This window comes from Mustela putorius, unplaced genomic scaffold (assembly GCF_011764305.1).
Source record: "Mustela putorius furo isolate JIRA1106 unplaced genomic scaffold, ASM1176430v1.1 tig00003896_pilon_pilon_pilon, whole genome shotgun sequence".
NCBI classification, from domain to species: Eukaryota; Metazoa; Chordata; class Mammalia; order Carnivora; family Mustelidae; genus Mustela; species Mustela putorius.
In genome coordinates, this window is record NW_025422045.1 from 7,323,064 (window position 1) to 7,338,934 (window position 15,871).

Sequence of the window (15,871 nt, forward strand, 5' to 3'; positions counted from 1 at the left end):
GAGGCTTTAACCCACTGAGCCACACAGGCGCCCCACTTAGATACCCTTTAGATTGCCACTGCTATCTAACAAAAATAATACATCGTTTAAGTAATTTTAAATTTTCTAATAGTCACATTAAAACAAAAAGAAACTGGTAATTGTATATTTTAACCCATCTATGCAAATACTATCATGTCAACATGTAATCAATATAAAACTATTAGAGGTTGTTTGTATTCTCTTTTTACATAAAACTTTCCATATCCAGTGTATATTATTACACTTATAGCACATCTCCATTCAGATACTAAACTTTCATTAGAAACGCTTGACTTCTGTGTAGATTCATAAACATTACAGTTAAAAAAGTAGATTCTAAAAACGATTAGAAGTTTTCCAGTGAATGAATGAAGTACCAAAAATACATTTTTCTTTAATATTTGCATCTGTATTGACAAAACTGACTAATCTTTTTTAGAACAACTGATTTGACTCTGAAGCAAAAGCGGTATCAGTTTCAAAATTACGTTTAAGTAAGTCTACTAACTCTTGTAACAACTCAATATTATTAACATTTAATTCAGAGGGGCACTATGTACACTGAAAATCTACTCTGTATCTGTATCAACAACATGGTCTTCAGTTTCCTCACAGACCTTACAGGCTATTTACATAATGCTATTACAATTAAAATTGTCTGCATATTTATTCATGTTGAAAAATGTGTAAAATCAGTATTGATTTATATTATTAAAAGTTTTAATTTTAACATACGTTCTTGTACCTGTCTAGCCAGGTTACAAATAAATGTTTCCTTTCCTTGGAGCTTTAAATTGAGCTCATTCATGTGCCTTGTGATATAGGAGAAAAAAATGTAATTCATACTCGGATGTTTTCTATTTGTTGAATATTGGCAGGTGTTCTTTCATTTCAAGAAAATCTTGAATTAGAGGGACAGAGGTGCCTAGCTGGCTCATTCGGTGGAGTGTGCAACTCTTGATCTTGGGGTCGTGAGTTTGAGGCCCACGTTGGATGTAGAGATTACTTAAAAATAAAATATTGGGGGAAAAAAAAGGAAAGAAAAAAAGAGGGGTGCCTTGGTGGCTCAGTTGGTTGAGCAGCTGACTCTTAATTTTGGCTCATGATTTTGGCTCAGGTCATGATCTCAGGATCCTGGGATCCAGCCCCATGTCAGGCTCAACGCTCGGGGGATTCTGCTCAAGGATCTTTCTTCCTCTCCTCTTGCACTCTGGCACGTGCATTCTCTCTCTTTCTCTCAAATAAATCTTTTTAAAAAAATCTTGCATTAGAGTTAATAGTACAGTAAATCTTTGTAAAACTCTTTCATGACTCAAACTCAAGCAGTGAACGTTGGCAAAGAACTTTTCTAACAATATTAAAGATGGTTTAATTCATTATCATGAATTATTATGGTCATCAAATTCATTATCTTCTTTAAAAATTTTTTTTTATCTTCTATTTTTTAATTTTCATAAGCTGGTAATGATTCATAGCAATTATACATATATACATATATATATACACATATATACTGAACAATTTTAATAACTGCATCCATGATACAGTCTATTTCAGAACACAAATATTTTCAATATGTGTTATAATATAATATAATATAATATAATAATAAGGGAAGCCTAGTAAATCTGGATTTTAGATCTCACATAGCTGGCCCATTGTCTTTTTTTTTTTTTTAAGCTTTATTTTAGAGAGAGAGAGATGGAGAGAGTGAGTGCATGTACCTGCACAAGCAGGGGAGAGGGAGAAGCAGGTCCCCACTGAGCAGGGAGCTTGATAGGCTCAATCCCAAGACCCTGGGATCATGACCTGAGCCAAAGGCAGACGCTTAACTGAGGACAGATCCTCAACCAACTGATCCACCCAGGCTCCCCTGTTGTCTGTCTTGATAGAAACTTTTTCCTATCTAGCTGAAAGTGACATGTAAAAGATTAAAACCTATAGTATCTACAACTTGAGATTGATTAGATGTAGACATTTCTTTGTAAATTTAGAATTTGAGACACAACATATCTAGAATGTTAATTGGTCAGTATCTCTTGTGAAGCTCATTTATAGCTAAAAATAAAAGTACTTGCAATTTTTCAGATGTTGAATTGATCTTTAATATTATTAGAAAAGTCTTTTATTCACTGACACTCACTTGGTGGGTCAATTTAAGATCGTTCATGTTTTGTGAAATATCTTTTTTAATCTTTTCCTCAAATTTTAAAACCTAATTCCCTTAACTGAAATGATAATTACATTTTTTATCTTTCCATCTAAAAATGGTTCTTTTTCTTGAGCAAGAATCTCAGGCATTTTATAGTTTGCCAGAATTATAAGCTCAGATCCTTTAATAATCATGGAAACAATTTTTTTTTGTTTAATGTTTATTCAAATATCATTAGCTGCTTTATTTTTTTTACTCTTGAAAAGCAACTTCTTATTAAATGAATATGCATTTGCTGAAGATGACTCAATATTATCTTAGAACTTCTTTTATACAACTTACTCATTTTTCTCTGCTACAGAAAATCATATTGCCATCCTTTGTAAAATTTGTGATAAACCTTCTCCACTTGGTACTGCCTCATTAGTGTGCCTTCATTTGAAAGTTAAAATTTTTTCATAATTTTTGAGTTAGAAAAATAATTTGTGTTACAATTAAAATAAGCATTTCAGCTTAACTACCAGTTACTATTTACATAGTTATCACTGTAACTCTGCTGTCTGCATAAAATATTCAAGTAAACAGGGGTGCCTGGGTGGCTCAGTGGGTTAAGCCGCTGCCTTCGGTGGCTCAGTTGGTTGAGCAGCTGACTCTTAATTTTGAGCAGCTGACTCATGATCTTAGGGTCCTGGGGTTGAGTCCCGCATTGGGCTCTCTGCTCAGCAGGGAGCTTGCTTCCCTTCTTCTCTCTCTGCCTGCCTCTCGCCTGCTTGTGATCTCTGTCTGTCAAATAAATAAATAAAATCTTTGAAAAAAAAATATTCAAGTAAACACATTGTAGTTCTGCATTGTTGCATAGGAAAATAACCCATCTGTTGACACAGACTAGATTGGTGATACGCTTATGCTTATGTAATACTAGAAGTAACACGTGGATCCATCATGTACACCGCAGTACATCTTAGGTGATATAATAATGAAAGCGAAATATAGCTTCGTCAAAACCATAAAATTGTGTTTAGTGGAAAAATATTTTTTATTGTTTTAGTTGTTAAGTGACATTTTGTATCAAACAGAATTTTTTTTTTAAAGTTAAAATTCAATTTTCTTAAGTGGCATCAGCTACATTAGCACAGCTCTAGAGTCTAGAGCAGCTTATTTACTTTAATGATGTAAGTTCAGAGAGATGAAGCAGCTAGATCCAGTTAATCCAGATTAGTTTAGAATGGAGCAAAACCATAAATAAATCTATATTCAATATATGAAAAATGTTACTTTAACAAATGTTTTATATCCTTGTCTAAATCCATATCACACCAAAAAGAATTACTTATTTATTTTTAATTTTTTTTTTTTTTTTTTTTTTTTTTTTTTAAGAAAGAGCAACAGGGCAGGGCAGAGGGAGAGGGAGAGAATCTCAAGCAGGCTCCACGCCCAGTGAGTAGCCGGAGGAGGGGCTTAATCCCACAACGCTCAGATTGTGACTTAAGCCAAAATCAGGAGTCAGACGCTTAACCAACTGAGCCACCCAGGTGCTCCAAAAAGAATTACTTTATTAAGAAAAAAAAAGTTACTTAATTTAATTGGAAACAGTTTGTTTAAACAAAGTAACAGCTTTTTTTGTGGAGGTTCAGGAGTTCACTTTTCAATTGTAAATATATGAAAGGTTATCTAAATTTCCCAGATGAACAGTAGCATTTAGCCTGGTTCTTGTTTTGAATACTGAGTCTTGTTTTATCTGTAATACGTGCATAAATTTATGCAAACATAAAATGAAAAGGAGGAAGAATAGCAGCATAATTTTACTCTCAGTGAATGCTTTAAGCTTCTTGGAGGAACCCAGTGCCTTAAATTTAAATTTACAGCGTAGACCTTACTCTCTTAACATTATGCTGAAAAGAAACAAGGAATTAAATCTTTTCACTAATTTAATATTTTACATTTTATAAAACTGATAATTACTCTCCTGCCATTGCAGGTACTTTGATCATAGGGAAATAGTCCAGGATGTAAAAGATAGCTTCTACTATTTGTGAAAATGTCAGGAAACTTGGAGAATACCTTAGAGACACTTGATTGACAATGTAGGTACTCAGTTAATGGGCGAGGGGTGTTAAGTAATTACATATATATTACGGTTTTAGGTAAAGTTTCAAAAGTATTCACTCGAAATTTTAACTTCTGTAAACAAAAGATTTTAGGAGGCATGCTTTTCCATGTAACTTTTTTTCCTCCCTGTTACTTTCCTCCATTTTCTTCTCATGTTTTAATAGACTGATTTCAGATATGTAAGAAATGTTTTTGGATTCTGCTAGAGATGACCTAATTTTTACTAATTGCTATGCATTCAAAGTTTTATTTACTCAGAATGGCAGCATTACTGTCATTATTCTTAGGTAGTTATAATAAGTAGTTTTATACAAAGCTGCTATTCAAAATAATATATTGGTACTAGTTTGTAAGATGTTTTTGTTAAAATTGGCCTCATTCCAGGAAAAAAATTGAATGCTAATGTAGGTGAAGTTTATTACCCGTGAGTCCCTATATTTGCTTATTGACTTGCTAAAAAAACCACACACAATATCAGTTTTAAAGAACACCTTAAATATCTTTCTTCAGAGCAGTTATCAGATTCCTAAAAGATGTAGCCACTATTTTATACTTTCATTTTCTAACACCTCAGAATGAAGATTATTCTCAACTGTCTGAATTCAATTTATTTTAATTAAATTGCTTTAAATGTATTGCTTTATTTTTAGGGTTTTTTTTCTCCCTTAAATTTAACTGTCCCTATTGGTTGATTACCTTTTCCCTGCTCTTCATTTAAATCTCTTCTCCCCCCAAATTCCCTATTATTTTGAGCTGGGACTATGACCTGAAAGCTTTAGGCTTAAGGCTATGTGAATCGACTTGGTGCTTTTTATTTTCCATGTATTATGCACCACTATAAAGAATGTAACACATGTAGCAGCTTATTTTGTTTTTGAAGGAGGAATTGAAGAGCTTTTGAGTAAAAACGTGAAAAGAAGCTAGTGCTCATTGCCTACGTGGCTTTTTAAAAAGGCTCTTAAGAAACATTCCATTGTGGATTCCAAGTCCTCTTTAAATTTACCACCGACAGTAACTGCCGCAAAGCCATGTGATCATCTTGGCAGTAGCCTGGCCTTTTAGTGATTTCATTACTGTGGTTTCCTCAAGCTCTTTGCACACATTGATTAATATTTTTCTTGCAGTTATCGCTGTGATGATTTTGTGGTTAATGACACCAAGCTGGGACTGGTACAGAAAGTCAGAGAACACTTACAGAACTTGGAAAAGTAAGTAATAGGCCTTGGGAAAGGAAGGGTATAGAATAGGGTTGAGGGATCTTTGCACATTCTTGGGTGGGAGTTTTGTTAATGAGTTCCATAACTTCGTCATGTTTTTAGTGTGATTGAAATATTAATAAAGTAAACTTTGGATACCTGAAACTTTGCCCATAGTTAATGGTCATAGCTTAACATTTATTTCATTTAATATTTATCATAAATCATAGCCAAGAATCCAAGAGCCTTTTTTTTTTTTTAATTTTTTTTTTTTTGTTACTGCCTACCAGTTTATAAGCTCTGGTCAGTTGATTTGCCAGGGAAATTTTGGAGGTGTAAGGAAAGGGAATGAAATGAAAGAAAATTATTATGGATTACTTCTGATACTAGAAAATCCTCGTCAGGCCTGTTTTATGACATTTTCTCAGAAGCACTAAAATTTATGCATTATTTTTAAGGGAAATTAGGTTTTATTTTTTTGTCCACTTTGCATCTATAGAATATCACAGCATTCTAGTTTCTTCTTTTCCTCTTTTGTTAGGGGTTCTATGTGTGACTTGAAATTACAATAGATTGTAAAATGCCTTGTATCATGAAGAAATTAATGTACTTAAATGAATAGAACTTTTTTGCTATAGCCAGATAGGTTATTCAGATAAAACTCACTAAACCCAGAGCTGAAGCAGTAAAACAGAAATCCAAATAGTGATGCCTTTGAAGCTGCAGTGGATAGAGGCATGACCCTGGAATGACTGCTGACTCCAGTGAAATTTGTGTAAATCATGCCTGATTGTCAGGTGCCATCTAATTTATTTTGACAGTTGACGTTAAAAACTATTGTGAGAACATACCAAAAGTAGGAGTCCCTTAGCAAACTTTAAAGCAACAGAATGTTTTTAAATCCTATATTGAGAGGAAACAGCCTAAGTGCTTTGAATAAAACAGTATATCGTTTTCATTAACCAAAGTCTTTATGCATGTCTTGTTGACTAAATAGATTATAAACCTGATAAGGAAAGAAGGATGGATTTCTTTAAAATCTAAACTTGTTAAAACACTTCGAATTAAAGTACTTTTTGGCTTGTTATATTTTGGCTCCTCTCTTTTTCAAAGTGCTTCTTTCCTTGTAATCTGAAATAGAGCAGCAGAAGCCCTACCTAGGATTAGAGACACTACCATGTCAGTCCCAAATAAATGTATCAGAACTAAATCAAAGGGAAAAGAGGACATTCAAGAATGAGTATGCAGTTATCAAATCTTTTATTTCCACTGACCACTTTATCACGTAAAAGATGTCAGAGTTCCTTGTCTACACTTCTGTTGGGTCCCACTGAAAAGTCTTCCTTGCAGTCCTCCTAGGTTGAAAAGCATTTGTTGGGTTCATTTTTCTTCACATGTGGCCTTTAGTCTGTAGTGGAAACCACAGTTTCAAAACTGTGAATGTGTTTGTGTTTTATATATCTTTAGACTATTCTGCATATCCTGTAGAAGTGCACTGTACAAAAGAACTTTTTGAAGTGAAGAAAGTGTTGTATACTCTGCACTGTCCTATATGGTAGCCCCTAGTCTTATGCGGAGCACTTGAAAAGTGGCTAGCATAACCGAGAAACTGAATTTTTAATTTTATGTAAGTTGGGGTAATTTAAGTTTATATAAGTAAGTAGCTACCATATTAGACACTGTGGATCTGGTGAATTCTGCCATTTTGAGAATTGCTGAGGGTAAAATTTAATAACTTGTATTTTACAAAGCTGAATGCTTTGTTTATGTAGGTTAAAACTAAAAGTTAACTGTTAGGCTTATTGCTAATTAGCAATAATTGGTGTGTGTGTGTGTGTGTGTGTAGTGCTTGTGATTGAACCTCTTTACTTACAGAATTGTGAAGGAGTAATTTGACACTGTGATATATGGAATTGATATCTTCTTACCTTACAGTCACTGATACTCTTAGAGGGATATACCTACAGTTCGGAGGTGTTGCCTAAGAAGATTTTTAGTTTTGAACTGTCACTAGATCTGATGCTCCAAAGATACTAGAGTTCATGTGGAAATTAAATAATCCTGCATTTAGTTTGGACTACCCTGATACATTTTAGAAGATGGAAAAGAATAGGCAGACTTTAAAAGTCTGTGTTGTTCAAGTGTGGGCTTTAGTCTATAGTGGAAACTATAGTTTTAACAGTATTAACAGTAAAAAATGATTTTTACTTCTTTTAGATTAGGTCTCCTGACATAATTATTTTAAAATGACCCTCTGAAAGAATTATTTTCTGATAAAATTTAAGCTATATAACTCTTTCATCAAGAAAAATTTTGAGAAAAATTTTAATTCAGAATATCCATGTAATCAGAATTTTTTCAGAATATCCCTTGTAGCATAGCTGAATCAAATTAATTTATATGTATCTGTGTGCCTATAATGATTTTCCAGAAATTCAGATTATATCATAATCTGTTATGACAAATGAGCAAAACAGGATATCTGTATCAAAATTAAGAAAAAAGAAGCTTGGTACTTGAGACTTAATGTTAAATCTCAGAATACGTATCAGACAAGGGTTTTCCTTTTGATGTGAGGAATGGGGCTTCTCATTTTTGAAGCCTCACAGTCGATTAGGCAGGTAGTGCTAGTAGAGAGGGATTGTCTCACAGACTACACCTACCTGGCCAGCTTTTAGGGAAGTGCCTAGTGGTAGATGCTTGCAGCCCACCTTGCTAGAGGAGTAGTAGGGATTGCCAAGGAAAGTAGAACTTCTTACTTCAAATACTTGTGGGCCACAGTGGGCCTAACAGGTCACTTCCTGGCCTTCCTAGGCGCCAGGCAGGGCTCTATACCGCAGACACTTAGAACAGTGATGTTTAATTTTTAACCTGCTTTCTAATATGTTTGTGTTAATGTCTTTTTGACTGTCTGTTTGTGTTTTAATAGCTCAGCTTTTACAGCTGACAGGCATAGGAAAAGAAAACTTTTGGAAAACTCATCACTAAACAGCAAGTTATTAAAAGTAAATGTAAGTAATTAAATATATACAAATGTAAATATTGGTTGCGATCCAACTCTAACATTAATGTTGCTCCTTATACACTTTCATAAATGTATGCCTTGGATTTGGGATATTTTACAAAATGTTTGCCACTGTATTAATGATTCTTGATGTGACTGAATATCCCAGTGAGTCCACCTGTCAGTGCCTTCCTTCCATTAGGATTACTCCTGTGCCCCTCAGCCTTAGCAAGTGTTCGTTCTTAAAGCCTAGTCATGTATCTTATTACTCTGTTTCTAAGGACCCCAAAGATCTTTGCTTTCTTCTGTTAAAGGTTCTAAGTGCAAACTCTATGGGTCTGAGGTTTTATAAATTTTATTTCTTAGGACTTCATTAATACAATTTCACCATGGAAGAATATGCTTCCTCATTCGGGTAACTATCTGTTACCAATGTATGACCCGTTAATAAATTAATAAAATTTAGAGATCACTAAATACTTTTAAATACATCAGTAATTTTGCCCTGCATCTGCCTTTCTGCTGTCATGCTAGTTAGGTTTAGACATGCACTTAATTAAAGTGTTAGGATTTTGTGAAAGAAAGAACTAAAGTACCCTGGCCATCTGAATTATGGGCAGAGATGCTTCGGGTTAGATTGGTAGATCTGCTTCACAGGGGTAGTATTCAGATGTTAAGGTGCATTTGTAGAGCTAATTAAAAAAAATCAAGTCTTGGTCTTTAAAGGAAATTCAGGTAGTTTTAAAAAGTTGATATCCCATTGCTAAGAATGCATGTATTGGTCATCTATGCATGGCATAGAGTTAAAGGTTTGGGGATGAATATTTCAGGTATATATATTTATATTTTTTCAATTTGTAGTATTTTTCTCTCTCTTTTTAAAAAATTAACATATAATGTATTATTTGCCCCAGGGGTATAGGCCTGTGAATCATCAGGCTTACACACTTGACAGCACTCACCATAGCACATACCATCCCCAATGTCCATAATCAATCTGTAGTATTTTTTTTAATTTGTAGTATTTTTAATAAAATCTCATGAAAACATTGTCTTAAACTTCATCTCTTTAAAGGTTCTTCCTGGTTTTCGAATTGTGTACTCCAAGGATTTCATTAATGCTGATTTCCTCATAAGCTTCCATGAGGTACTCCATGTAGGACAATCCCAGGATCAGAAACAGGCTTCTAAAAATATCTGGACACTTATATAGAAAGTAGAATGAGGGTTTGAAATATTAATTGGACAAAAAAGGACCAATTCCAAATTGGCTTGATGCTAGAGTTTCAAATATAGGTCTAAGCTTTGATGTCTGAAACACCCTTCTCTTGGTATTACTGATGGCCTTTTCTTGTCCCATTTTGCAGGGAAGCACTGCTGCCATCTGTGCCACAGGACTCCGGAATCTGGGGAACACATGTTTCATGAACGCCATCCTTCAGTCACTCAGGTACTGTTAACACCAGAGCTTAAGATGCTGGTGTTAGCTTCTAGTGAAATGGTTAGGAGAAAAGGCTCTGGGTTCACATTCTGTCTCTGCCACTAACTCCAGTCAGTTCCCTGTGCCTTAGTTTCCTTATTGGTAAAATTGGGGATAGTAGTTCTGCCTCAGGAAGATTAAATAATTTATAAAGGGTTTAGAACTGTGCCCAGCAGTAAATAATTGTTAGTTGTTACTGTTTATCCTCCTGTTGCTTCTTGAATAAAAGAGCAGAGATCAGCAAACTTTTTCATTAAACGGGCCAAGACAGTAAGTATTTTAGTCTCCACTAAAAATACTTACCACTAAAGGTAGGTATTTGGCCACTCACAGTCTGTCTCCTATCTTTTCCTCCTCCCCTACCTTTTTAAAGAACTCTAAAAATGTAAGAGCTCAGTGGCCCAGGACCAGATATGGCCTGTGGGCTATAGTATATAGACCCCTGGACTGCAGGGGTTCAAAGAATTTAATCTGATCATTAGTTAAGTCTTAAATATGATCATAAGATCAGATGTTTAGAAGATCTTTAAAATGTAATAGAAGTAGTAAAACTAAAATACCCCAACAAGGCTGACCTCAGTTATATAGAAGAAATTATTTTGAAAGTCATGTACTTGTAGATTTTAATGTGGCATCAAAGGCCAGAATAAATTCTCTTCCCAAGGCCACCTTGCAAATAAGGAGCAGAAGTCATACTTGATCCCTCCTTGAAGGTACTATCTCTTGATTTATCTAGTCTTGTTCAAATAAGAAATTCAAGTCACTACTGAATTCCCTTATCACTCTGTACTTTGTATCTAAACAATATGGTTGGTTTCATGGTTTATTTTTATTTGAGGAAATTATTGAATACCTGGAAACAGGCATTATTTATTTATTTAAGTTATCTCTACACCCAGTGTGGGGCTTGAACTCACAACCTTCAGATTAAGAGTCATATGCTTTTCCAATGGAGCCAGTTGGGTGTCCAAAGAATTCAGGATTTTTTGAAAAAATTTTGCTTTAAGCTCTTTGATTATTTCTACAAAGTCATCTGTTAATACTATTTTCTTAGAGTAAATGAGGAAACTCAAAGCAATTTCTTGAGAAATTGGAATATCTCAAAAAATTCACATGTCGGTTTTATAGAAGTTTCTTTACAGTCCTAGTAAAGTCTTTTTTTTTTCTTCTTCTCTTTTTTTTTCTTAATAATTTTCTTCCCTTCCTTTTAAAATAGTAACATTGAGCAGTTTTGCTGTTATTTCAAAGAACTGCCCGCTGTGGAGTTAAGGAATGGGAAAACAGCAGGAAGGCGAACATACCACACCAGGAGCCAAGGGGATAACAATGTGTGAGTTCTAAGAATATATCCTTTCTGGCTTTGAGCTACAAAACAAGTGACTCTTACTGGTGATTTCCATTGCATTCTGTGAGTTAATAGGCATAGCATTTTAAAACACTCTTCTTCTAAAACCTGGGTTTAACTGTCTAGCTGACAATCTTAATAGTTGTTGCAATTCTTTTATTTCTATTTACCTAAGAGGAGGATAAATTTAGCTCTCTACATATTAAGTCTTTGTGGATTTGAGCTCTAACATTGACATCTGGATATGAAACACAGTTTTAGATGTAGATCAGCATGAATATCATTAGTCTTTGTGAATTGACACTTGTCTTATACTGTTAGATAAATCTGTTTTGGATAATAAAATTAATTTGTAGTCATCAAATTGTGGGGCAATGCAGCCAATTTAGTTGATATGGAGAGGGAAAAATTGACAGATGATTATTGAGAACGAATATGTATGCAAATTCATTGCAGCTGTGCTCCATTTGATGTTCAGAAGATCTATATTATGATTGTAATGGGCAGATATTTTTCATATTTTAACATTATTGAAGTAAGGCTCTGATTTATAATTTGTGTGTCTTTTTTTTTTTTTAAAGAGTGCATACATAGGGCACCTGGGTGGCTCAGTGGGTTAAGCCTCTGCCTTCGGCTCAGGTCATGCATGGCCTCAGTGTCCTGGGATCAAGCCCTGCATCGGGCTTTCTGCTCAGCAGGGAGCCTGCTTCCCCCTCTCCCTCTGCCTGCCTCTCTGCCTACATGTGATCTCTCTCTCTGTCAAATAAATAAATAAAATCTTTAAAAAAAAGCGAGAGAGAGCACACATATACACATGCTGGGGTGGGGAGGGGCAGAGGGAAGGCAGCTATGCTCACCACTATACCACCAACGCAGACGGGAGGGGCGGAGGGAAAGAGAGGATCCTAAGTAGGCTTTAGGCCCAGCACAGAGCCCAACATGGGGCTCAATTTCATGACCCTGAGATCATGACCTGAGCTGAAACCAAGAGTCAGATGCTTAACTGACTAGCCACCCAAGTGCCCCTAATTTGTATATATTTTAATGTAATGTTCTTTCTGCCTGCCCATTCCTGCTCCCATTCATCCCATCCCCACACATTCTAAAAAGCCATTTTACAATCTGACATTGTTCTGCCTAAATGACTGAGGGAGATTAGGATAGAACATGTCAGAATAGTGTGCATTATGGATAGAGCCAAAGCATCAGGGAACTTTAAAGCCAGACACGGGATGGAATCCTACCACGACAGTTGATATCTTAAGAGCTTGCTTTAGTAGCAGCATATAGGATGAACTGGAAAATGCCTGCTTTCAAGAAGACTTCACACTTCATAGTAGTTGGGTTGGAGGAGATGGCAGTGAAATAAGGAAGAAAAAAATGCATTTTCACAAAAGTTAAGAGGAGAATTAGTAGTACTTGATGCATTAGTGTTATTTAGGGTTTAGTTACAAACTGTAGAAATTGGCTCTGGCCATTGTAGGCAGAAAAAGAGCTTAATGAAGGTCTGTTGGTAAGCTATTACTGGATAGGTAGAAAATCAGGTCTGGAATCCAGACATCCAGGACCATCACCGCAATCATCCCGTGGAACTCTATCCCATAAGGATATCACTGCTTCTGTAACACACACTGGGCAGTGTGTGACACCAAAGTTCCTATTACCAGCACTGTTGGAGTTGGATGCTGGGTGAATGCTGCTGTTACTGCTGCCCCTGCACTCCATATGATCTTTGTCACCAGTAAGGATTTTGCACTACCCCAGCTTTGTATCACTAACTTCAGCTTCAAATAGACAGAATTCAGGCTGTACATCTGAGTCTTGGCTGAAGGGAGTTGTAAACTTTCATAATGGGAGGCAGTCTCTTACCAAGACTTTTAAGGTGAGGAATTCCTCAAATACAGAGCGTCCAGGAAGTAAAAAATACGATTTGTATCTCAGGGACATATTGAGTGACAGAGGTCGAGCAAGAAGTTACTGAGATTCTCTGAGATATCAATCAGATATCCATGAGTATGGTAGTTGTATTGACAGATACAGATATTAAAGTTGTTTGGACATGTTTCAGTTTAACTAGTTATTGGGAGTGTTTCATTCTAGCTACATGCATAGAAAAACAAAATTAATAGTGACTTAAACATCCATTGTTTATTTTCTCATGTAAAAGCTAGAGATTATCTATCTAGGGCTGTTTGCCACAATCATCAGCCTCCTTCTAGCTTTCTATTCCACCAACCCTAGTGTAGGGCACCTATGCACATAGTTCAGGGTGGTGCTGGAGTACCACCATTTCGTCCTTCGAGCTAGAAGGACTACTCTTTCTCTTTAAGGAATTTCTCAGAAGTTGAACACACTCAGAGTTTTTTATTCCAGGAGTTCTTGTGCCAAGCAAAAATTGGAAGTTCTGTTCCTATAAGAGAAGAGGAGAGAATGGGTATTGTAGGATAGTAGAGAAGAGTATAGAGAGCAACTTCAGTGCACATTGAGTTTGAAGTGACAAGAGGACATCCAGGAGAAAATTCCTCTTGGAAACTGGAGAAACCTGATGAAAAGTGGGCATGAGAAAACCTAGCTTTCAGATTTGGATTTGGAGTCCTGGTGTGGAGTTGAGTGTTGAAGCTTTGTGGCCAGATGAACGGTCTCAGGCAGAGATGAACAGATGGTCACACACTGAGGTCTGGGAAGTGTTCCTTATGAGGGGCAAGATGGAAAACTGCAGGAAAAGGAGAAAGAGATTCTGTTTTAACTTTTTAAAAAATGTACGTTTTAAAGTAATTTGGTTTGTAACTTCTCTATTGCTATATTGTTTAAGTATGGCATTACTTTAGGACAAAATTCACCATATGGTTAAAAACTAGTTTTGTCTGTAATTACTGCAGTTTCTGTGGGGTTTTGAGAAGCTCTTACTAAACTGTCAGAATTAGTTTAGGAGAAACCAAACTATTTATGTTTTCATTTTTTATTATGAATTGTAGACAATTGGACATTATGCATTGAAACAGTAGCCTCTGACTAATGGGGGTTTCATCCCTTCCTCTTTTCCAGGTCTTTGGTGGAAGAGTTTAGAAAGACACTTTGTGCTTTATGGCAAGGTAGCCAGACTGCATTTAGCCCAGAGTCCTTATTTTATGTTGTTTGGAAGATTATGCCAAATTTTAGGTAAGTATTACTTAATGAAAGATACTTAAAACATTAATATTAGGGGCACCTGGGTGGCTCAGTGGGTTAAGCCACTGCCTTCGGCTCAGGTCATGATCTCGGGGTCCTGGGATTGAGTCCTGCATCGGGCTCTCTGCTCAGCAGGGAGCCTGCTTCCCTCTCTCTGCCTGCCTCTCTGTCTACCTGTGATCTTTCTCTGTCGAATAAATAAATAAAATCTTTAAAAAAAATTAATATTAGTCTTTTCTTGGTTCCTGGAACAATTTCCTATGAAGTTGGTGGTATTCTAACTAATAAAGACTGGTTTTATTTTATTTTTTCATTTTTATATTTTTAGAGCCCTGGGTGGGGTGGGGGAGGAGGATTTGGGAGAGGGGCAGAGAGAGAATCTTTAGCAGGTTCCATGCCCAGCGCAGAGCCTGATCCCATGACCCTAAGATCATGACTTTAGCTGAAATCAAAAGTCGGACGCTTAACCAACTCAGTCACCCAGATGCCCCTTTTGTTTTGTTTTTAAAAGAATAACAGCAGTTGGATCATTTGACTATACAAATGTGTGTGTTTAAATAATATATAGACATTAAAAATGTCTAACAAACGGTGGGATATTTTGTTCTAAAAACGAAGAGTTCGTAAATAACTTACGTGCCCTTGTAAATAATTTAGGAAAACATGCTGGATAAAATTCCATTAACTCTTTCAAAATCTTAGGAAGATTCATTACCATCATACACCATCTTATTTCAACTAAAAAAAAAAATCCATTTGTAATCTGCAGAAATCTGTGGTCTTAAATTCACTGTTCTGGGTTGGGTTTTGAAGTCAAGTCCATTGGGATTCAGTTTGCAAAAGGTAGCTGGGCCACATCCCAATGTGGCTGTAAGAGTCATGTATTTTCCTTGGTCTGTCTCTAGCATCACTTGAGGAGGGAAACAGCCTTGCTGTCAGAGGAATCTGCCTCTTATCCTAGGTTAGTCCTCTCGGTAGGGATGCTGGTAACAGCAGATTTGAGGCACTGCAGGTGTTTGACAATAGCCTTTGCCACCGTCTGCTGATTTTGTCCTTCTGAAGCAGGTCTGTACTCTTGCTAGTCAGGAGTTTGGCACCTAGTGTACATCGCTTTCCTTCTGAAAAAAATAAAAATAAAAACACCCAGCATGCTGTTATGTAGTAAGACTTAGTAGTTTATCTTCCTCTATTGCCTAATAGTGGTTTAGATATATTAGTAGTATAGAAGAGTGTTTAAAAGATAATAACCTCAAAGAGCTGGCATTTGTTGCCTTACTCCAGAATTCTAGCCTTGAGGATCTGATATGATTGCCTGTTGTTACCCCTGGTCTTTGTTTTGAAGAAAACTTCTTTTATATATTGTGACATTTAAATCTCCTCTCAGAAGAGACTAATT

The 15,871-nt window shown here is 35.9% G+C and overlaps 1 protein-coding gene across 10 annotated transcripts in view; it reads left to right on the forward strand.

Moving 5' to 3' along the window:
• USP3 (ubiquitin specific peptidase 3) overlaps positions 1 to 15,871 on the forward strand; it is a 107,145-nt gene that overhangs the window by 46,824 nt on the left and 44,450 nt on the right. For all 10 annotated transcript variants that reach the window (XM_045067491.1, XM_045067492.1, XM_045067494.1 and 7 more), the window contains 5 exons: positions 5,407 to 5,490; positions 8,408 to 8,489; positions 9,850 to 9,932; positions 11,179 to 11,292; positions 14,353 to 14,466. In XM_045067491.1, coding sequence (XP_044923426.1) covers positions 5,407 to 5,490; positions 8,408 to 8,489; positions 9,850 to 9,932; positions 11,179 to 11,292; positions 14,353 to 14,466 — 477 coding nt within the window. The remainder of the gene's footprint in view (positions 1 to 5,406; positions 5,491 to 8,407; positions 8,490 to 9,849; positions 9,933 to 11,178; positions 11,293 to 14,352; positions 14,467 to 15,871) is intronic.